The following is a 23636-nucleotide window of genomic DNA, read 5'->3' as shown; positions in this document are numbered from 1 at the left end:
TACCAACTGAGCTACTTGGGAGCCAAATATAGGCTCCTACCCTCCTACAGAGACTGGGAGATGCCAGCACTATCTCCTTTAATACTTCAGATTCAAAGAGATGGCTCCCAAGGCCCACGCTCTAGAGCCTGCAGGCCATAACTACCAAACCCAATACCATGACCACTGAACCCCACGTGCCTAAGGCCAGTGCTCCACAGCAAGAGAACAAACCTCAGTGAGAAGCCCAAGCACCGCCAGTAGAGAGGAGACCCTGCTAGCTGTAGCTGGAGAAAGCCTGCATGCAGAAACATAGGCACAGGGCAACCAAAAAGAAAAATCTGTAAACAGATGCCACTCCAATATTCTTCCCTGGGAAATCCCATGGACACAGGAGCCTGGCTGGCTACAGTCCATGTGGTCTCAAAGAGTTGGATATGACTTAGGGACTAAACAGCAACAAAGGAAGTTATACCTTATCAGATAATACCCTGTAGAAAAGCTCATGTCACATAGACTGGCAAATTATTATCTTTCACTGATTCCTTTTCCACTAGGTGTATAGCTTGTCTTAGTTTCTCACTCTTCCTTTCATCTGGGTGGGGTTGGTTGTAGAGTGTGCTAGCACATCTAAGTAATCAATGGCCTTAATAAGTCACCTTAAGAAAAAGAAAGAAAGAGATGGCTCCCAGGGCCTGGAAAAAAAGGCCTGAGTTTTAAAACTGGTAAGAGAAAAAAGTGACAACAAGATTTTGCAATAAAATGTTCTAAGAAAAGGGAAGTCAGAGGCCTAGATTCTGGAATGAGCTCAAGCTTCATCTCAAGTTACAGTTCAGTTCAGTCACTCAGTCATGTGACTCTGCGACCCCATGAATCGCAACATGCCAGGCCTCCCTGTCCATCACCAACTCCCAGAGTTCACTCAAACTCACGTCCATCGAGTCAGTGATGCCATCCAGCCATCTCATCCTCTGTCGTCCCCTTCTCCTCCTGCCCCGAATCCCTCCCAGCATCAGAGTCTTTTCCAATGAGTCAACTCATCGCATGAGGTGGCCAAAGTACTGGAGTTTCAGCTTTAGCATCATTCCTTTCAAAGAACACAGGACTGATCTCCTTCAGAATGGACTGGTTGGATCTCCTTGCAGTCCAAGGGACTCTCAAGAGTCTTCTCCAACACCACAGTTCAAAAGCATCAGTTCTTTGGCACTCAGCTTTCTTCACAGTCCAGCTCTCACATCCATACATGACTACTGGAAAAACCATAGCCTTGACTAGACAGACCTTTTTCAGCAAAGTAATATCTCTGCTTTTCAATATGCTATCTAGGTTGCTCATGACTTTCCTCCCAAGGAGTAAGCATCTTTTAATACCATGTGCTTGGTTACAACACTATTTTTTCTGTATCCTTCCCCATCCCAAGAACCTCATGGCCTCCAACAACTTCCCATCTGTGAAGGGATCCTGAATCTGCTCTCTGTCAACTGGCACCCTATCCTCTTGCCTGAGAATTCACCCCAGCAGAAGCCTCCCAGCCTGGCCCCCAGGACATAAAGCAGGAGAGATGGGAGAAGAGTTTCTGAAAGTGTGTGACACAGGGCATGAGGGTGAGCACGCGCACCCCCACTTCTACCCTTTGGTCCCACATTCATATTCCCTGAGACTATGGAGACAGTGGCCTATAATAGCTATTATTTGAGACAGGAGTTGGAGAACCTTTTCTTCAAAAGACAGAGAGTAACACTGTTGGTCTCGACAGGCCATTTGGGGTCTGAGTGCATTCTACATCTCCACGTTTGTGCTACAAGAGCAGGCAAAGACGACCTGAAAAAACCTAAAGAACCATGTGACTTCCCTGGGCCACAATACGCTAACAGATGACTCATCCCCTAGGGACTAGTGCAAGGGATGCCTTAGCTGACTGTTGGTGAACCAAAAACTTGCTCTGTCCTGTCTTGTAGGTTCTGGGTGGTGTGAATGTTAAAGGAGTGTGGGTCCAGCAGATATGGGCTAATGTCCCCTGACCCCTCTGCTCTAGAGTGGTTTCCATGGTCCATGAAGATATAGGGGACACTGCACGAAGCCTCAGGCATGCACAGAGAATAGTGTGTGCATGCCTAGTCGTTTCGGTCATGTCCAGCTCTTTATGATCCTATGGACGATAGCCCACGAGGGTCCAGGCAAGAACACTGGACTAGGTTGCCATGCTCTCTTCCATGGGATCTCCTCTCACTCAGGGATAGATCCCACCTGTACTCCAGCTCCAGCATTGCAAGAGGATTTCTTACCACTGAGCCACAGGGGCAGGCCCCGGCGAATAGTGCTCCTACAACAATTCTGATGTCAGGCCTAAACCACCTGATGCTCTCTCTTGTTTGTTGCCTCTGGCCCTACTTATGCCAAACCACAATATTGCTTTAATCCTCTGATGGCTGGTCTATCTGAACTAATGATTAGGGTTTGATGAGCCCAGATCATGATAGACAATGTTGACATTTCATGACCAGAGGCCTCACCTCCACCAGCCCCCAGGACCATACCAGGAGCCACATTTAAATGGTGTAGTAGTCCTCACTGCAAATCACATCGCCTTGCTTCAGGGCATAAAGGGTCTGTGTTGTGAACCTCCAAGTAAAATGCCATATTTGGCACATAGCACCTTTCCCACCACAGATACCTCTGACGTCACAGGTTCTGCTGGCTCATCAAGAAGCAGGTCATCAGTCACCACTCATCTGTGACTGCTTTTGTGCTGGGATAGCAGTTGTAACAGAAAACTATGGTCTGCAGAGCCTGAATATGTCATATGTACAATTATAGAAATTTATGGACACACTGGGAATTAAATGGAGATAGGATAGGGACGACACTCCTGCAGCCCTGGAGGGTTGTAGGTTGGTACTCCTCTCTGTCATTTTCTCCAGAATACGATATTGCTTACATGTACTATTGGGGGATGAAGGTCCGTGTCAGAAGTGTGACCTTGGAAATCGCTTCTGTGGTAGCCCTCACCACATGGTAATTTACTAACTGTGAAGATTTTTCATTCATATTGCAAATGCAATGGATGTGAAATGAGCACTATGAGGACCAGTGAATGGGTGACACTCCTGTGGGCAGGACGTGGGACAGATGTGTATTCCTTACACAGATGTCAGGCACCACAGTAATAACAGGCAGGCCATGACGATGTTTCAGACTGCTGGACATGATGACAGTCCCACTCTAGGTCCTTATGAATGTGGGGGTGGCTTCTATGCCAAGTGTACACTTACCCCAGTCAATGACTGTGTGGCTTCCAAGGCCAGAAGGACTTCTGCACTTGCTGTGGTGATAAGAGGGCCTTCCTTGCTGATGCCTGGCATCTCTGTCTCTAGGAATGGATTCTGAATATAAGACCTGACTCAGTGCTGGATACAGCACAAAGGATCTGGACATTTTGTTGGGATGTCTGCACTCAGCGTCCTGAACATCCAGCCTTGTGTTTGTCTCTGTTTTTTTATATAATTTTTCCTTTCAATCGTGTAGTTTTTAACCGGGCTCACTGCTCATCTGTCTGCCTCTAGGATCGCCCTGTGCTAGGAGCCAGCGTGGTACTCTCTGCAGTGACGCCTGGCTACAGGGGGCTCTCTTGTCCCCTTGGCCCCTGCATCTGCTTTGTTTCTGACATAGGACACTCCCCCTGGCATCAGCTCTTCCGCCTTCTCCATCCTCACTCCTGCTGGAAGCGCACAGGAACACCAGTCCCACCACCGATCCTGACCCTCAGCAAAAGTCACCCTGGAGCTGTTGGAGATGCTTCTCATCCGTTCTTTCCTCTCGGGCTACATAGAACCTGGGATACTGCACACTTTCCTGCCCTTTCATACTGTGTCCACCCTGGCACTTTCACTTCTCTGAGCCTTTGATTCCCTCCTCGACCACCTGCCTCGGAAGTTCTGGATTTTCTCTTTCATGCCATGTGGGCCAGGCCTTCTCCAGGATTCCAAGACCCATCAACATGGTAGATCAGCAGCATCTCCCTGGCCTTGCTCAATCCTGTGACCCCAATTGTGAATTCTCCTTTCTGCAGCTTTGGGTTCTGTGTGGGCCTTATGAGCAGAGTAGAGATAATGTTATGTGGTTCCTCCACTTGCTCAGCCTATAGGTGGTGTTGGAGGGCAGGGGGGTCTTCCTGCTCTACCAACCCAGCCCTGCAGCTTTCCTCTGCTCTCACATAAGTGGGGGGAGGAGGTAATGGGTCTTCTTCTCCAAAACCTGCCCTCACCTGTGTTTTCCTTCACAGATGCTCACTCCTTTTGCTACAACTTCCCCGTCGATCCTCACCCCAGTCCTGGAGAGCCGTGGTGTGTGGTTCAAGGCCAGGCAGATGGGAATGCTTTTCTCTCCTATGACTGTGCTGGCGCCATGATCCAATCCACAAGTCCACTGGGAGAGGAGGTGAAAACTATGAACACTTGGGAAACAGAGAGAAACACTGAGAGACATCGGGGACTTCCTCAAGGGGCAACTGCCTGACATTATACTGGAGAAAGACACTTCCAGAGGTGAGTTCAATTCAGTTCAGTTCAGTCGCTCAGTCGTGTCCCACTCTTTGCAACCCCATGGACTGAAGCACGCCAGGCTTCCCTGTCCTTCACCATCTCCCAGAGGTTTCTCTAACTCATTTCTATCAAATCAAACTCATGTCCATCGAGTCCAGAGGTGAGTTAGGAAGTCCAAATACTGAAGGAGCTGCATCCATTGTTTATGGATAAAAAATTCAATTGGGTATTGGTCCTTCCCTAGTAGTCCAGTGGAAGGAGCGGGCCTTGGAGGAGAGAACAGGGCCAGATTACCTGGGCCCAGGGGAGGTGGACACGGTGAGGCAAAGAATTCGTGAAGTCCAGAGCCTGAGCTCTTTCACTTTCTTGGTGGGGTCAGACCCTCTGACCCTGCAGGGCAGGATGACGTGCTGGTGTGAAGAGGATGGACGCATCAGTGGATCCTGGCATTTTGGCTTCAGTGGAGAAATGTGCCTCTGCTTTGATTCAGAGAATGGGCACTGGACAGTGGATCATTCTGGAGGGAGGCAGATTAAAGAGAAGTGGGAGAAGGACAGAGCTGTGACCGACTTCTTCAAGAAGGTCTCCATGGAGACTGTTGGGCCTGGCTTCGGGAGTTTATGGTGCGCTGGGAGAAAATATTGAAGACCTCGGGTAAGTGAGACGAGTATAAAGAAATGGCAGTCCACTCAAGGTGATATGGACCCACCCTGTGTGTGTGCATATGTGTGTCTGTGTATGTGTGTGTTTTGGCAAAGTGATCCATCCTAGCTGTCCCTGAAATGGATGGCCCTAGAGAGTGTCATACTGAGTAATCTAAGTCAGAAAGAGAAGGAGAAATACCATACGACATGCCTTATATGTGGAATCTAAACAGAAATAGTACAAGAAAACTTACAAAACAGAAAGAGACTCACAGACTTAGAAAACAAGCTTATGGTTACCCGGGGGAAGGGATAGTTAGGGACTCTGGGAAAGTCATGTACACACCGCTATATGTAAATGGGTAACCAACAAGCTCCCACGGTATAGCACACGGAACTCTCCTCAGTGGTATGTGCCAGCCTGGATGGGAGAGGGGTTTAGGGAAGAAGGGGTACATGTATATCTATGGCTGAATCCCTTCACTGTTCACCTGAAACTATCATAACATTGTTAATGGCTATACCCCAATTAACAATGTTTTTGGAGTGAATAAAAATAAAAAATGAATGTAAAAAAATAAATTTAAAAAGTGAGTTGTTCCTGGGAGAACAATGATCCGGGATGCTCTGTCATCCTCCTTCCTCTTCCACCTCCTGACGTCTCTCCTGACAGCACAGGCGTTTGGAAGACTGAATGTAGATTTTTGCTGATTCAAATCCTGTAGACAACTTTTTGATTTCTGGGACTTATTTCTCACTGTACCCTCTTTCCAGAATCTTCTTCTAAATGTCACCAGTCCTTCTTCTGGAAATCTGCCAATACCACATCTGCTGAGTCAGGTCACCGTCTCTTATGTCGCAGCAGGACTCAGTGGCTGTGTTGGAAACCTAGCTCCCCCATTAGCTGTCAGAACCCCGTGAGGACTGGGCTCCTCCCTCCCCCCCGTCCGGCCTGAGGATCTATCACAGGGGCCTCCATGTGATGGGTGCCAGCTGTCTGCACAGTAGGGGTACTGAGTCAGGGGGGTGAGGAGGCATCTGCCGAGTTTGCGGTCTGGACAAGGGCTTCACTCTTACTCTCCTTGCAGCACCACCGACCACAGTCCACACTACAGTGCAGCCCACGGCCGCAGCCATCAAGCACATCACCTGGATCCTCCCTGTAGTCCTCACCAGTTTCATCATAACTGTCTTCCTGGGCTGAGTCCTTTCCAGGAACAGGTACTGAGGGCAAAATTCAGAGGGAAGGCAGGGGCACAGGGTCTGGTGTGAGGCCAGGAAAGGTGAATCCCAGCCAACCCCTGCCCCTCACTGAACCACCTCATCCTGGAAATGAGCCAGTGAATAAGACCCCATATCACGTGAGAGCAGAACTCAGACAAGCTCAGCCCTGAGTTCTGAGAAGTCCCCACTGTCAGGTGACATTGTGAAAAGGGAGGGGCCTTCACTAGGCTGAGGGCCTACTGATGCTTAAAGGGTTTAGCCAAGTCCCCTGACTGAGCACAGACTGCTGGCTGGCAGGGCCCAGGGTAGGTGGTGTGAGAACAGCAGGCACTCAGGGTGAGGGCAGGACTCCCGGGGGGCTGAGAGCAGCATGGGGGCTCCACCTGATGTGTCAGCGGGGAGGGGACCCACCCAGGGGCCAAGATGAGAGGGGCCGGGCTCTCATCCCAGGAGGAAGGGGTGGGAAGGCCTTTGCAGACCCAACTCCAAAGGCCTGTTCTCACAGGAAGTGGCTTGGGTCAAGCAGGCAAGGCAGGAGCCCCACAGCAGAGACTGGGGCAAGGATTGAGGCCAGGCCTGTGCTCCTGGAGCAGCTGCAGTTGTGACTTAGCCTGCATGTCAGCAGCCTCCTGGGGACCCAGAGCCTTCATCACTGAGCGGCCCTGCCTTGAGCAGAGATGCCTGGGGATGGTGGGCCTGAGCTGGTGTGGAGGCACCCAGCTGGGAGGACCAGGAAGAGAACTGAGAACTGTGTGTGCTGCTCAGAGGCTGGAGGGGTGCGAAGGAAGGAGTTTGCCTGCAGTCCCCCAAGGCTGTCAGGAAGCAAGGCCCCTCCTCTGGGGACCTGCTCCCTGGTCCTTTAGGCCCCGCTCAGAGGGGATCCAGACCTGAGTAAAGGGAGCAGGTTGATTCTTCACTGGCTCCAGTCCTGAGCCTGAGCAGGGAGTGTCTGGGCCTGTCCTGACTCTGTGATGCAGGAAGGAAGGAGGAGGTGACAAGGAGCTGCTGGGCCTGAGGTGGGGGTGGGGGTGGAGACATAAAAGCCCCTCAGTGAGGGTGGAGCTGGAGGAGGGGCTGGTGAGGGGCAGCCCCAGGAAAGTGACAGGAGTTCCTCAGCCTCCTGGACCAACACCTCTTTCTTTTCTGCAGGAGATGGTGCTCCCAGGAAGCCACTGTTTCCCCTGTTTCACCATCTCTTTCCCATGAAGTGACATGGCTAGCTGCCATGATTTTCGTTTTCTGAATGTTGAGCTTTAAGCCAACTTTTTCACTCTTCCTTCACTTTCATCAAGAGGCTTTTTAATTCCTCTTCACTTTCTGCCATAACGGTGGTGTCATCTGCATATCTGAGGTGACTGATATTTTTCCCAGCAGTCTTGATTCCAGCTTGTGCTTCTCTCAGCCCAGAGTTTCTCATAATGTTCTCTGCATAGAAGTTAAACAAGCAGAGTGACAATTTACAGCCTTGACGTACTCCTTTTCCTATTTGGAACCAGTCTGTTGTTCCATGTCCAGTTTTCACTGTTGCTTCCTGACCTGCATACAGATTTCTCAAGAGACAGGTCAGGGGGTCTGGTATTCCCATCTCTCTCAGAATTTTCCAGAGTTTATTATGATCCACACAGTCAAAGGCTTTGGCATAGTCAATAAAGCAGAAATTGATGTTTTTCTGAAACTCTCTTGCTTTTTCAGTGATGCAGCGGATGTTGGCAATTTAATCTATGGTTCCTCTGCCTTTTCTAAAACCAGCTTGAGCATCTGGAAGTTCATGGTTCATGTATTGCTGAAGCCTGGCTTGGAGAATTTTGAGCATTACTTTACTAGCATGTGAGATGAGTGCAACTGTGTGGTAGTTTGAGCATTCTTTGGCATTGCCTTTCTTTGTGACTGGAATGAAAACTGACCTTTTCCAGTCCTGTGGCCACTGCTGAGTTTTCCAAATTTGCTGGCATATTGAGTGCAGCACTTTCACAGCATCATCTTTCAGGATTTGAAACAGCTCAACTGGAATTCCATCACCTCCACTAGCTTTGTTCGTAGTGATGCTTTCTAAGGCCCACTTGACTTCACATTCCAGGAGGTCTGGCTCTAGGTGAGTGATCACACCATCGGGATTATCTTGGTCATGAAGATCTCTTTTGTACAGTTCTTCTGTGTATTCTTGCCACCTCTTCTTAATATCTTCTGCTTTTGTTAGGTCCATAACATTTCTGTCTTTTATTGTGCCCATCTTTGCATGAAATGTTCCCTTGGTATCTCTACTTTTCTTGAAGATATCTCTAGTCTTTCCCATTCTGTTCTTTTCCTCTATTTCTTTCTTTGCATTGATTGTTTTCTTATCTCTCCTTGTTAGTCTTCGGAACTCTGCATTCAGATGCTTATATCTTTCCTTTTCTCTTTTGCTTTTTGCTTCTCTTCTTTTGGCAGCTATTTGTAAGGCCTCCTCAGACAGCCATTTTGCTTTTTTGCATTTCTTTTCCATGAGGATGCTCTTGATCCTTATCTCCTGTACAATGTCATGAACCTCCATCCATAGTTCATCAGGCACTCTATCAGATCTAATCCCTTAAATCTATTTCTCACTTCCACTGTATAATCATAAGGGATTTGATGTAGTGTATAGCATGGTTTATAATACTGTTCAGTTGACCCTTGAACAACACTGGTTTGAACTCTGTGGGTCCACTTGAACTCAGATTATTTTCAATAAATGCAGTACTACCCAATCTGTCATTGGTTGATTCTGGAGTTGGTTGAATTCTCCAGTGGGGACCCATGGATACAGAGGGCTGCCTACGGGACCCAGGCATCAGAGGACTGAGGTATCCTAAGTGGCTCTGGAACCAATCCCCAGCTGACACCTAGGGACAACTGGAATGTATCAATATATTGGAAAATTGTTAAGAGTGTAGATCTTAGACGTTTTCACCAAAAGGATAAAAAATATTGTAACTATGGGTGTGGTGATGGTTGTTACCTAGACGGTTATGGTTTTCAACTTCACAATATATACAAATACCAAATCATTATATAACATGGAGGGAGAATGAGAGCAGAAGTCCTGACGTGCAAGATTTCTCATGTGCGCCTGTCACCTCAGTCATTTCCAGCTCTTTGCAACCCTTTGGGCTGTAACCTGCCCGCTCCTCTGTCCATGGGGTTCTCCAGGCAAGAACACTGGAGTGGGTTGCCATTTCCTCCCCCAAGGGATCTTCCTGACCCAGGGATCAAACCCACATCTCTTAGGTCTCCTGCATGGGCAGGTGGGTTCTTCACCACGAGCACCACCTGGGAAGCCCAAGATTTCTCATGGAAACAAATGATTTAAGGAAAAGTTAGACCAGCTTTTCCCCAGACTGGAACTCTCAGACACTCCTCACAAACTCTTGGTATTTATAGGCTAAATGTCCCTTTGCCATGAGGAAGACATGGCAGCCCACTCCACTCCATGGGGCCTCAGAGAGTCGGACACCACTGAAGCAACTTAGTACCCTTTGCCATAGTGACTTCACACATTCTCAGGACAAGCACCCAGTGGTGCCCCAGGACAGATGATCTGGAAAGTGATTATGAGCCACAACAGAGGAAATGGCACTCTGATACATCCAAAACCACAAGAACCACAACCACGAGAGAGAGAGAGTGGGAGGCAGTGTGAAGTGACGGGTGCATGTAGGCTGGGGAAGACCTGTATGCCTGGGACCCTGGAGGCTCAAGGTGAATATGGGGGCAACTCTGGGTGAGGAGCAGCGAGGGACTGTGGCTAGAGAGGCTGGGTGGTGCCCTTCGCCCTCTGACTTGTCCCAGCCTTGATCATAGACCTCCGAGAAGGTTGGTGAGATTAGTGAGATGGGAGGTGGGGAGGGACAGTTGGAGAGTAAACTAGCTGTCCAGGGTCGTGTACTTATTTATGTGTTTCGTCTGCTTATTTAGCTGGACTTATCATAAACCCATCAAAGAGGGACTGCAGTGTGGCTGGAGTAAAAAGGAATGTCTGTTTAGTGTTTAGGAAGCATGGGTGCAGGGCGAGGTTAGGGGGGCAAATTCCTAAAATAGCAGAGTAGAAGTAGTTCGGGAGAAGCTGGAATTCTAGGAAATAGGGGGCACAAGCGACTGGGATACACGCTAGGCTTCTGAGTCCTGACTCAGACGATTGGCAAGGCACAATGTAAGCTCCTTGGGACCACCCTCTAAGTGTTAGCAGGGAATTAACTACTCCTTCAAGTACACATCTTCAGGTACAGACAAAAAAAGAGAGAGAGATAGAACAGTCTCCAGTCGCGTACGCGAAGTCCGGTCCGTCCAGTTTCGCCAGAGGCCAGAACCGCGTGGTCGCCGCGCATGCTGGCGCTGCTGGGCTGAGACCTCGCTCGCAGGGCTCCGCGGCCTGGGTGCTCCCGCCTCTCCCAGGGGCTGTCTGTTCCCCGCCCCGGGGCCCCTCTTTGTCACCGACTGGACGCAGCCAACAGAGCCCCGGCCGAGTCAGGACTGCGCGTCGCGTCGGGCGAGAGCGATTCAAGCTGGAATCTCCGTTCCGGATTTCTCTTGGGATTTCGAACACTGATCATTGTAAGGTCGGACTCCGGGGGCCATGATGGGCCGCCCCTCCTCTCCCTCCGGCCGGCGATTAAGTCCCTAAGGCAGGAGCCTCCCGGATCCCAGGGGCCAATGACAGCACACTCCGCCCGCTAAAGCCGCCCCGCCCCAGCCGCATACAGAAACCTATCAGCTCGCGCCACCAAAAACCGGCAACCTATCCAAACCCCCATCTGCTAGCCCAGCCATTCCTCGCAGCCTGCATATATAAACAAACTTCCAACGCGGCCTGGCGCGAAGACTTCCTCGACCTGCCCCATTTGGGTCCGGGAACCTGGCCAGGGAGCGCTTTGCCATTAAAGCCTGTTAGACATTTTTTGGTGTCCTGGTCGTCTTTTACCTAACAATCATCTCAACCTGCGACCTCGGAAGGAGCAGGCAGGCGAGGACCGCACCCGCCGATCACAGGCGTTCGACCGGGAGCCAGGTGAGGAGGGAGGCGTGGGCGACGAGTGAGACCACAGGGTGGCTCTCCCCACCGAGGGCTCCGTCCTCTCCCACCACCCCGGGGTTGAGCCACTTGCGCGGCGGATGCTCAGGGCCACGGGAGGGGGTGGGGACGAAGAGGGGTGCCGAGGGAGATGCGAAGGCTGGGGGGAACTATCTGGAAGGAGAGTTTGCGGACTGCTGGTTGATAAGAAAGGACTGAGAGTCCCACAGTTCCGCTTTCAGCTTGCTGCTCAAGTGGTCTTAGGAGTTGGCAGCATGGCCAAGTTAGAGCACTCATTTAGTACTATAGTTATTTAGTTACAGCGTCCCGGCCTTTCTGGAGTTTCGGCTCCAACTCCTTGTACACACGCCTTCCATTGCAGGTCACATGCGGTCGCCTGCGGCCAGTCTGATTAATGCTGGAGTGCACTGAGTGAGAGTGAATTTTGATCACTGAAGGAAAGTCCGCCAGGTTAGGATGGAGAAGGAAGTGGGGGGCGGGGGGGGCGGGGGATGCAGAATGACTGAGCGGAAGATGGAAAAAGAAGCAAAAGAGGCAGCTGCGGGGAGGGGGCGGGGCAGGGCAGCTGTTATTGGAAGGAGGGGAGAAGCCAACACTACCCGGAGCATTTTGTTCACAAAAGTTGAGGGGACTTTGAGGGTGGAGTATTAAAGTGAATTTTGCTTTTTAATGTCACCGCTGTTTTTTTTTGGTTGTTGTTGCTGTTTTTAATGAATTTGAATACTTGCAAGATACTTCCCTGGTATACTTGTTCTTTGCATTGTTTTTCAACAAGGCTTCCTCAGTCTCGGACTGAAGACTCTGGGCAGCGGGCAGAGGTATAGACACCCTCCAGGCTACGATTTGCCCCTTACTCTCCTAAAACTACTGGAAGGAATGTCTCTAGCTCACACTGCAGGCCATCTTTTACTGATAATGCTGCTGATAGAACCCAGGAAGACTCTGGGCAGTGAGTGTCCTGGGACCTGGGGTTCTGGCAGGGGAAGTGGAGCATGGGAGGAGGGGAAAGGAAGGGGCTCCACCCTGGTGGGGGCCTGTCCCCCTGCTCTTAGGATGGTGAGGGTGTGGTTTAGCTGGACTGGCTGCTCAGGAGGTGACACCCAGTGTGCAGGGACTCCAGCTCAAGACTCCTGTAGCAGCTTTCCCTCTCCTGGCAAGCCCCACCTCCTACTGCAGTAAAACCTTCCTGATGACCAGGGGCCCATCGTGAATGTAGCCTGTGTTCTGGGGCCTTTTTTTTTCCATTCCTGTTGAAAGTCCTGTTTGTTCAGATGGATTTTTAAGTCACTAGAAGGCAGAGATTGTCTTGTTTTTGCTGCCTCAGAAGTTGGTACATGATGGTAAAAATATGTCAGATAAATCTTCCTGCTAACAATATTGGACCCAAGGGATCCAGGTGGCATCAAAGAGATTAAACCTCAGACAGTTAAAGGAGAGGCAGGACTGAGGATGCAGCAGAGGAGGGGATCTGGGATAGAGACCCCTCCCTCTGCAACCAGGCCCTGGAGGGGAATCTCCCAGACACGCCTGTGGTTTTCTCTCACAGATGCCCAATCTCTGTGCCTTGACCTCACTGTCAAATCTCAGTCCAGACCTGGCCAGCCCTGGTATCGAGTCCAGGGCTGGGTGGACACAAAGCCTTTCCTCCAGTATGACAGAGACAGCAACAAGGTCAAACCTTTGGGTTTCCTGGGGAAGGAGGTAAACGACACGAACGTGTGGACCAAATTGAGCCAAACACTGGCAGAAGCAGGAAAAGAGCTCAGGATGGTCCTGCCTGTCATCAAACTGGACAAAAAGGAGACGAGGGGTAAGTATGGGAAGGGGGTGGGGAGCTGGGGATAGCAAGAGAAAGAGTGCATGCAGGGAGGGGATTCCTGTGAAAGGACTGAACACAATCCAGCCCTAGAGACCCAGTGGACCTGATGGGTAAGAGGGGGAGATCATGATAGATGATCACGGGCCCCTAGATGTGCAGACACACTTGAGAGACTGGAGAGGAGGGACTGTGGAGAGTCCAGAAAGATTCACTGTGTGTGTGGGGCGCAGGTCCTCCCACCCTGCAGGTCAGCCTGTGTTGTCAGTGTGAAGCTGAGCAATGCTCTGGTGCATCCTTGCACTTCAGCCTCAATGGACGGACAGCTCTCCTCCTTGACACCATGAGTGTAACCTGGACAGTCATTGATCCTGGAGCCACAGGCATCAAGGAGGAGTGGGAGAACAACCAGGAACTGGCAGAGTATTTCAGGACCATCTCAACAGGAGACTGCAGTTATTGGCTTAGGGAATTCCTGGAACACTGGGAGAACATGCTGCTCCCAGAGCCCACAGGTACCTGAGCGGGGTGTGGGGGAGGTGGCAGCTCTCTTCAGAGGTCTAGAGCCTTCATGTGTGGATGTGAGCACATGTTTGTGTAATTGAAAATATGATGGATGGATGGAGTGACTGATCTCTTGGTGGACTTCCTGTCTGGAGAGTCAGTGTTGGGCATAGCACAGAACTTGCCAGCATCCTCCTTTCCCAGCCCACCTCCCTCAGCACAGGAGCCCCCTTCCCCATTAACCAATGACCCAGACACCAGGCACTGCACGATGGTCCCCAAATCTATATATGCATTATGTTTGCAGGCCTTCTCTCCCTCCTGTTGTACTGATCCTTTAACCAGCTCCAATGTCACTTAATGAAGCCCTTATCCCTTCCCAGACAGAATTAAGTGCCCCCAATTGTGTCCTTTTCAAAAAGGACTCCTCACAGTAAACATGTCCACCTGAAAGATAATCAGATGGACATTTGCTGTCTCAGTGACTCAGACGGTAAAGAATCTGCCTGCAAGGCAGGAGACCCGGCTTCGATCCCTGGGTTGGGAAGATACCCTGGAGTAGGAAATGGTAACCCACTCCAGTATTCTTGCCCGGAGAATCCCATGGACAGAGGAGCCTGGTTGGCTACAGTCCATGAGCTCTCAAAAGAGTCGGACATGACTGAGCGACTAACACAACTCAGGAGAAATATTAGCTCCACGAAGACAGAGCACAAGCCCATTAATCTTTCCATACCCGGACCTGAAGCGTGCCTTCCCATGAGTCAGTAACTATATGGGGAACATGTGCTAAGGACAGCAGGTGCTGAGGAAGGTGTATTCTTAGATCTGACGAGGCTTTTGCTTTTTCGTTTTAGAACCACTAATAATGGCCCCAGATATCAGCCAGTCTGCATCCATCTGATTGGTTGCTTGCATGATCCTGTTGATCATCACCCAGTTAGTTCTAATTGCTTCATCGTCATGAATCTTATGAAGAAATCAGGGACCACAGCAGGTGTGAAGCCAGCCGGCCTCTGGCTCCTAGGCAGGCATGTTCTGGTCAGGACTTGGGAGAGGTGAGCCTTGGGTTTCACCAAACCCCTGTCCACTGGTTACCAAGATGACATTCTGTCTTTGTCTTGGGCCCTCACATTCCCTATAGGGTCGGGAACCACCCTGTCGTTGGGGTAGAAGAGGCTGGTGTGGGCAGCAGGACGGTGCAGTGGGGGTGGGGATGAAGACAAGTGTCTTCTCCTTTGGGGGCCCCGGGTACGAGATGTAGACGTGGTGGGGTGGGGTGTTGTCCTGAGATCTTACTCAGGCCTTCCCAGCCCTTTGATGAAAAAAGCCTTTTGTTCTCTGATGATAGCACTGACTAGCTGAACACTTTCTCCAGTGTTCTAACAGCTGTTCCTTCATTTGGATGTTTCTCCTGGACTATGAGAAGGTACAATGTTAACCCAACTCTGGGTGGCAAAAGCTGACCCTTGATGACAGTCTGGCTGTTGATCTAATATACTACCTGCTACTCAGAGTGGGGTTTAACAAGAAGCTAAAGAAACTTATGCTTAAGAATTCCTTCACTTTCCACGGCTGTTGACGGGCCCTTAAGATGTATTGACTTGGTCATTTTGAGGATTTGCAAAAGTCAAATATTTGCTCACAATCAGTTGAGACTTCCAATTCTATTCATTCCATCAGACTTCCCTTCATGTGGGGTGGTATTGGGACGGGGGGCAGGGTTGGCATTTTTTAAAATTCTGTTAAGAAGATAATACATTAGGGATATACTTCTGTGATTTAATGAGACATAATTTATGTGTTCACACTCACTTTCATGTATAGTTAAGTTACCGCATGCTTTTATGGGCTGAATGTTCTTAATTCATGTGATAAAATCCTCACCTCCAGGAAGTCTTGTTGAAACCACTCAGTCGGTGTTGTGTGGTTATAGTCTGTGTTGTGATACAATAGGAAGTATACATTTGGTTGGAGTCCTGGTTCCTGGAGCAGAGTTTCTAAAGCCCATATTTTGGTATCATATTTGGTGTTCTGAGTATAGAAAAACAGCTTTTCTTTAGAGACCTAGCAGATTAATACATATGCAGAAACCACATTCAAGTGCTAACTGCCTAGATGTCATGACACGAAAGTATGAGGCTACCAGTTGAATTATCATGTAGATTAATATGCATATTAAGATACTAACATGTTAATGCATAAAAATGTATCCAGGACAGAAGAAAGGTTAAGGTGTGATATAGCCAGAAATGGAACACTATGACGCAATCAATAAAGAATGAATTACTGCAGTAAAAACATAGATGCCTCATAAAAAGGATTTGAGAGGCAAGTGCTGGACACAAAAGAATAGATACGCTGTGCTACTCCTATTTGTCGTGTTATATGATTGTGCAGTTTAACTGAATTATCTTTTTAAGATGTATTTATTTTTGGTCGTGCTGGGTCTTCACTGCTGTGTGTGGGCTTTCTCTACTTGCTGCTCTCTAGTTACGGTGCAAGAGCCGCTCACTGTGATGACTTTTCCTGTAGCAGAGTGCAGGCTCTAGGCTGCGGGCTTCAGAAGTTGGGGCACACAGGCTCAGCAGTTGAGGCTCCCAGGCTCCAGAGCACAGCCTCAGTATTTGTGGCCCATGAGCTTAGCTGTTTCACAGCATGTGGGATCTTCCCGGACAGGGATTGAACTCGTGTCTCCTGCATTGGAAGGCAGATTCATTACCAATGAACCACCAGGGAAGCCCCTAATCGAATTATTAAAAAGATATTCTAAGCTTGCTTCTAAATCACATCTCAATAATTTATGGATGACGATTAGATGTTCCATGACTTGCAACCAGGAAATTATCCATACTGGAAAAGATATTATTTAAAGGACTACCCACAACCTAGATGGACCCTTATCAGGTGCTCTAAACCAGCTCATGCACAACAAAACTGTAGAGAATTAGCTCTTGGATGAATATTTTCCACTTAGAAAGGGCGACTGCACTGAATTGGCTAACAGAGAACACTGCTGACCTCAGAAACACCTAAAAACAATGCTCAAACACAGAGGATGTTTGAGCTCATACATTCATACCAGGATGAGAAGAAGACAACATCGGAAAAAATTTTAACCTTTCAGTTTTCACTAATGTCTAGACAAACTTGAAGTTTTCTCCTGTCAGGAATATATTCAGTGATGGGGAGAATTCAATTATACAATGTACCTTTTTTTCCCAATGAGAATCACATGAATGTTTATTGAAACTCCTTTATTTTAGGGGCCCAAATGTGGTGAAGTCCTACCATTAGGTGAAGGAGACCTCACCTGGAAATAGGGTGTGTGCAGATGTAATCCAACCAAGGTGAGGTCAGCATAGATTAGGTTGGGCTCTAATCCAAAGACTAGTGCCTTTACCAGGAGGCACGCCTTTAAAGAAATGTAGGCACACAAAGAAGAGATGTACTGGGAGCCAGCGTGAGGAATCCTGCCCATTTCAAAGGTCATGAGAAAGGAAGCCAGACATATGCAAAGGTGTGATCTGGCTTCAGGGATTCCCCCTGGGTTTTCCTGAACGTCTACCCCCCAAAACCAGAGTCTGCCTGCCTTATTGTACTGTGCTTTCCACTCTTCTGACATATCAGTGGGCCATCCCCAATCACCTTCCTCTCAAAGGAATTAACTTAGGGCTCCAGTTAACAGTCTCCTGCATATAAAAAGAATGTCTCAGTTTAAACCCCTTTGATGGCTTTCTAACTTACCTGACCGGTCTGCCCGGACTTTTAAAACTTTTGATTGTTTACGGCCCCCTACCGAGAGAGGCACAAAGCTTAAAGCATCTACAGATACAGAGCCTTTCTAAAGAGCTAAAAATTATATTGGTGACCGGTTTCACTGTTGAGTCAATGACTGCTGCCAGGCCTCCATATTCTTTATCTTTTAGGCACCTGAAGGATATTAATCCATGTAATTGGGATATAGAAAAAGGAATATAGTAGTTTTGATGTTAGCAACACTAGACTTTTGAGTTAATTACTTTTCTCTTTGTTATAAATCACTGTACTTCTTTCCTGGCACAAAAGCAGTCACAATTGATGAATGATGAGTGTGGCTGGACCTGCTTCTTGGGCAGATGACCCAACAGAACCGGTGACACCATAGCTATCTATGTTCGGAAAGGTGCTACATGCTGTATGTGGCATTTTACTTGGAGGCTCACAACACAGACTCCTAGTGTCCTGAAGAAAGGACACACCACTTGCAGTGAGAAAGCCCATACCATTCAGCGTGGCTCCTGGTATGGTCCTGTGGCCTGGCAGAGATGAGGCCTCTGGTCATGGAATGTCAGAGTTGCCCAGCATGATCTGGGTTCACCAACCCCTAACCATTAGTTCAGATAGGCCAGCCGTCATAGGATAGAAGTGAGTATGTGGCTTGGCATAACCAGGGCCACAGGGAACAAATAAGATGTACCAGCAGGGGACCTAGGCCTGACACCAGAGTTGATACAGGGCCACTATCCCCTAATCACATCTGTGACTTCATGCAGTGTCCCCTATGGCTCCTTGAACCAAGGAAGCCAGTCTACAGCAGAGGGGGTGCATTAGCCCATAACAGCCAGACCCACACTCTTATCACAGTCCCACCACTAGAAGCTACAGGGCAGGACAGGGTTCGTTTCTGGTTCATAAACAGACAACTGAGGCAGCTCTTGGATGATTCGCTAGGGAATGGGTCACTCATTACTGGGGTCAGAAACCGGGACAGTGGACAAGTCTGGTTGTCAGTTGATTTATACATTATATTTCGCTCCTGCTGCTCCCCAAATGCGGAAGCTCCTTTTGCACCCAGATACAGATACCAAATTGCCTAAAGAGACCTCGAGATTTACTTTCTTCTGTAGAAGAAAAATCTGTCAACTCCTTCCTTAATCAATAACCATTATAGGCTGCTGCTGCTGCTGCTGCTGCTGCTAAGTTGCTTCAGTCATGTCCGACTCTGTGCGACCCCATAGATGGCAGCCCACCAGGCTCCCCCGTCCCTGGGATTCTCCAGGCAAGAACACTGGAGTGGGTTGCCATTTCCTTCTCCAATGCATGCAAGTGAAAAGTGAAAGTGAAGTCGCTCAGTCGTTAGCGACCCCATGGACTGCAGCCTACCAGGCTCCTCCAGCCATGGGATTTTCCAGGCAAGAGTACTGGAGTGGGGTGGCACTGCTGACGGTGTCCCAATTCCTAGACAGTATGAATGTGGGAGCAAAGGGTAGAAGTGGGGATGCCCAGCCTCACCCTCGAGCCCTGTGTCACACTCTGGGAAACCCTGTTCCCGTCCCTCCTAAGTTAGGTCCTGGGGGCCAGGTCGGAGGGGTTTGCTGGGTGAGTTATCAGACAAAGGGATAAGATGCCAGTTGAGAGAGGGCATGTTTAGACTCTCTTCAAGAGACAGGAAGCTGTTGGAGGCCCTGAGCTTCTTGGGATCATGGAAAAATGGGTAATAAATGGTCTTATAACCAAAAGGGCCCTAGGGCGCCTTAGTGGGAAAGACCCGCCCCTATGGTATCTGTCTGCGTTTTGTTTGTAGAAAAGTTTTAGTCAGCCAGGCCTCCTGTGAGTCTCAAAATGGTGGTTTAAGAGTTAAGGATTAGAACATGTAAAGATGGAGAAAGGAATACTCCTTAGGCTGGGAAACTGGTAACAATTTAGACTGTGGGCAGCCACAGAGCAGTGTCGTGAAATTCCCAGTTCCCTGAAAGACAACAAAGAGCTGACACAAGCCTCAAGTTGCTTCTACAGGAAGCAGACCCCCAGCACATAAAAACTGCTGGCTGCAAGCACGCAGACCCCTAGACTGGTTGAAACCATAAGCTTGGTGGTGCTCAAACGTTCGCCTTGTGCCAACCACCCTGACTGTGCTCAAGACGCTGATGCGCCCTACAGCAGCCACCTCTGCCCTCTTTCTAACCTGGAAATTTGGAGGCGGTCTGAGGACATTAGGCCACTATTTTCCCGGGGCTCCTGAGCAAACCAACTTGTCCTTTTCAACCACTTGTTACCTTCATAGGTGGTAGGATCTGGGTCATAACCAGCTTCAACTAGTAACAGCCTGAGCTGTCTGGGAGGAGCTTTGACTCCAGGGAGGTGCTGATCAGTGGCTAGGCATTGAACGCCTTCCTCATGATGCATATGTAATTTAAAAAAAAAAAAATAAATTGAATCCTTTAATTTTTTCAAGTGTTTTTAAAAATCCATTTTATACTTAAGCCAGCCTTGAAGCACAAAATCTGTTTACTTTTTTTTTTTTCCTACGCAACACAACTCAGGCACCCATTCTGTGCATAGTAAAAGGCATTATTTACTATTGACCTGACCAAACCCACTTCTGGCACTGAGAAATGCTAGGATCTGCCAAATTTAAGATGTTTCAGTAAATTCCTCTCCTACTTTCCCCAAAGTAAGAAGGCAGAACTCCTCTGTATTAAAAAAAATTTTTAAAGGCAACTTTCCATGAAAGAGTACTTTCTGTTTCTATTGTATTTTTCTCTTTTTTTTCCTTCTAGCTTTTAAGTTTTCTTCCTCCAACACTGCGTTTTCTTGTACAAGGTGAGAGCATTTTTTCATTTTTCTTTTCCTAAGACAAAGTATTTCATCTTATAGACAAATAATTCCCAAGACTAGTGATAAATATTAAAAAAAGAAGAAGAAAGAAACTTAAGGGTTTCCCTGGTGGCTCAGCAGGTAATGAATCCACCTGCAATGCAGGAGACCCCAGCTCAATTCCTGGGTCAGAAAGATCCCCTGGAAAATGGAGAGGCTACCCACTCCAGTATTCTTGAGCTTCCCTGGTGCCTTAGATGGTACAGAATCCACCTGCAATGTGGAAGACCTGGGTTCAGTCCCTGGCTTGGGAAGATCCCCTAGAGACGGGAAAGGCTATCCACTCCAGTATTCAGTCCTGGAGAATTCCACGGACTGTATAGCCCATGGGGTCTCAAGGAGTCAGACAGGAGTGAGCAACTACTCACGGCCCATTCAAGGGTGAATCAACTTCATTACTCTGATGAGGCAGAAACTAAAAAGCACTTGGCCCGAAGCTAGTCCCAGTATTTGGGTTGAAAGAATCTTAAAACCTATTTATTTTATGACACTGTTTAAAAATCTCTTGGTCACAAAAGTTATACAAACACTTTCAGTTCAACCTAATGAAGGTGATATCTAGAAAATATCCCACATCCCTAAGTCTGTCTTAGAAAGTTCAGATGCTATGGCTTTCCTAAGGCACCGTGTTCTGGAAGACAATGTGCTTCTGCGGTGCTGGGTGATGTATGTGGCTGCCTGGCTCCAAGCGGGCTTCAGCAGGCACCTTCCCCCTGACGCTGGGGGACTGTGAGAGGACAGTCAGACACAGGACCCCCTGGGCTGTATGGAGCCCTGTGAGACACTGGGCCAGCTGCTGGAACTGGGCTTCTCCTCTGAATCTGAGGCCCAGGACAAGCCATCACATTTCGTAGCACATTTTCCTTCCTTTCAAATTTTTGAAGCAGGGAAGTTTTTGAAGAACTTATTGTCAATACTAATACTGACAATAGACAGACTAATCCTGTCAGTGTAGCACTGCATTTAGTATCATAACCTCATCATCTACTTTGCAGAAAAGGAAAGCTAGAGCCAAATCACTGATACAGTGCCTGGAAATCCCCCCACCCCGTGCCCCTCGCACCCCCACCCCCACCAAGCAGAAATGCTGAACAGGGGAAGGTCCACGAAATTGTCTACTTGGAAACCTGCTTATATTCAACTTGGACTCTGCAGGCCACGTGAAAGGCAGGACATCTGTTTCGCTGGGTACTAACAGGTTAAAGGATAGACGTGGTGCCCAATAAGATCAATTCTCTAATAAAAAAAGTTCTGCATCTAGACCAATGGGCCAGCGCACGTGGTCCCTGCACAGGTAGAGGCTCGCACCCGCGCCCGGAGTCCGGGGTGGAGCCGCGCAGGGGAGCCCAGGAACGGGGAAGGAACTGCGCCGCGGAGCCCGGGGATCACCAGGGGAGCCGCGCAGCGGAGCCTCGGGGTCCTGGGGTGGAGCCTTGGGGCCGGGGGTGGAGCCCAGGGAACACGGACGGAGCCGCGCCTTGGAGCCCGGGGACCGGGGTGGAGCCAGCAGCTGCGGCTCGGACAACAGCAACTCAAGCACGTTTAAGCCGGGAGTGCGCCGCCGGCCCGCCGCCTGGGCACCCGGGTCCGCTCTGCGTTTATAACTTACCGCCGGGAAAGAGCGCGGGTCCTTCAAGGGCCAGGAGATGGAGGGACCAGAAGGGTCTCTGTTGCACAGGTCGGGGCGGGAGGGTGTGCTTTGTGGGGTGGATCTGGGTCCCTTCACCCCGGGAAGGCCGACTGGTCCCAAACCGCCCGGCTCCAGGGCTCCCACTTTGCAGGGTCGGGCTGGACCCTTGGGGGGTTTCACCTCATTTCCTGCCGGGTCCCGGCCGCCCTCTTCTCCCAGCGTCACCTTCCAAACTCCCGGCATTACTGCTTCACCCAAGGCACCCCTGTTCTGGCCCGGAGAGCCGGCAAGAAGCCGGGAGGAGCCTCCAAGGAGAAAAGGGGCCGAGGGAAGGGAAAGAGGAGGCGGCGGCGGCGACACCATGCAAGAAGTTTCGCGAACCCCCGCGGACACCACCCCCATCCCCTTTTCGGGTCAGCACCCATCCAACCTCCTCGCGTTCCCCCGCAGGTTCATCCGGAACTCACCGCTGGACGTCCCGCTGAACAAGACAATCAGAAGCAAAACGAGGAAGACAAGACTGCTCTTGGAGTCACCCATCTCTCCCTTTGCCACCTGGATCCCAGTTTTGCAAGAGTGCGAGGCTGCCAAGTCAGAACCTGTGGTCCTCTTTCGCTAGCCGGCATCTGCGGTCTGGACCTCCGCCGCCTATGAGCTGACTGCCTGGGCCGTCCCTCCGCCGACAGGCGCCGCCCAGGTTTCCCCTTAGAGGCTTCTAGCCTGAATATGGGCTGGGAACTCTTGCTGGGCTCGGGGGTGGGGCAGGTGGGGCCGTCCTGCTCTGTCAGCCCAGCCCTGCAGCCCTACTCCGCTTCACATAACTGGGGGAGGAGACCTAAGGGTCTTTTTCTCCCAACCTCACCCTCACTGTTTTGCCTTCACACATGCTCACTCTCTTTCCTATAATTTCACCATCAGTCCTCAGCCCAGACCTGGACAGCCATGGTGTGAGGTTCAAGGCCAGGTGGAGGGAGAGGTTTTTCTCTCCTATGACTGTGATCTTGCTAACATCACGTTCATGAGTCCTGTGGGAGAATTCTGGAGCTGAGGTCCCTATCGTTTTCTGAGAATTAGAGGGGAGCCTGGTTGATATATCCCCTAAAAATGTATTGGAGATGATCATTCTGAACAGGACTAACACTAACAATACCAACCAAAAGGGACGGTAATGAAAGGCTGTCTTGATTCCCGATGTCTATTTTTATCTTATGTTCTTTCTTCATTTCCATCCATGGACCGGAGCTCTTCAATTTGTACTATTTATGCAGCTGGGGAGACTCCCTTTAGCGATCATTTATCTCTTACTGAGATAAAAGGTAAATATAAAATATATTTATAATATATATATATAAACATATATATATATATATATATATATATATATATATAAAAAATGGTGGATCGGGGGGCTTCCCTGGTGGTCCAGTGGTAAAGACTCCATGCTTAGACTCTAGGGGTGGGGTTTCGATCCCTGGTTAAGGAACAAGACCCTACATGCCTCATGGCACAGCCAGAAAATGAAAATGATGCATCTTAATTTCTATCAGGGGAAACTAACTTTTAAACCTTAACCTTTAAATATTAAAACTAAAAAATTAATACAGTCCATTAA

The 23636-nt window shown here is 49.2% G+C and overlaps 1 protein-coding gene and 1 pseudogene across 1 annotated transcript; both read left to right on the top strand.

Annotated features, from left to right (window-relative positions):
- Nucleotides 1-1540: 1540 nt before the first annotated feature.
- Nucleotides 1541-6368, top strand: LOC128053158 (UL16-binding protein 1-like; annotated as a pseudogene).
- Nucleotides 6369-12311: 5943 nt separating this feature from the next.
- On the top strand, nt 12312-14659 carry RAET1E (retinoic acid early transcript 1E). The gene is made up of 4 exons (XM_052645963.1): nt 12312-12384; nt 12982-13245; nt 13485-13766; nt 14613-14659. The coding sequence occupies exons 1-4, from the start codon at nt 12312-12314 to the stop codon at nt 14657-14659; spliced, it is 666 nt and encodes a 221-aa protein (XP_052501923.1).
- The last annotated feature ends 8977 nt before the right edge of the window (nt 14660-23636 follow it).

Source organism: Budorcas taxicolor, chromosome 9 (assembly GCF_023091745.1).
Source record: "Budorcas taxicolor isolate Tak-1 chromosome 9, Takin1.1, whole genome shotgun sequence".
NCBI lineage: Eukaryota > Metazoa > Chordata > Mammalia > Artiodactyla > Bovidae > Budorcas > Budorcas taxicolor.
This window is presented reverse-complemented; position numbering and strand designations above follow the sequence as displayed.

Bases quoted from the DNA above. Each gene is read 5' to 3' on its own strand.
- RAET1E (XM_052645963.1), top strand. From the start codon at position 12,312: ATGTCTCTAGCTCACACTGCAGGCCATCTTTTACTGATAATGCTGCTG. The intron at 12,385-12,981 runs GTGAGTGTCCTG...TTTCTCTCACAG, and splicing joins ACCCAGGAAGACTCTGGGCA to ATGCCCAATCTCTGTGCCTT. The intron at 13,246-13,484 runs GTAAGTATGGGA...TGTGGGGCGCAG, and splicing joins GGACAAAAAGGAGACGAGGG to GTCCTCCCACCCTGCAGGTC.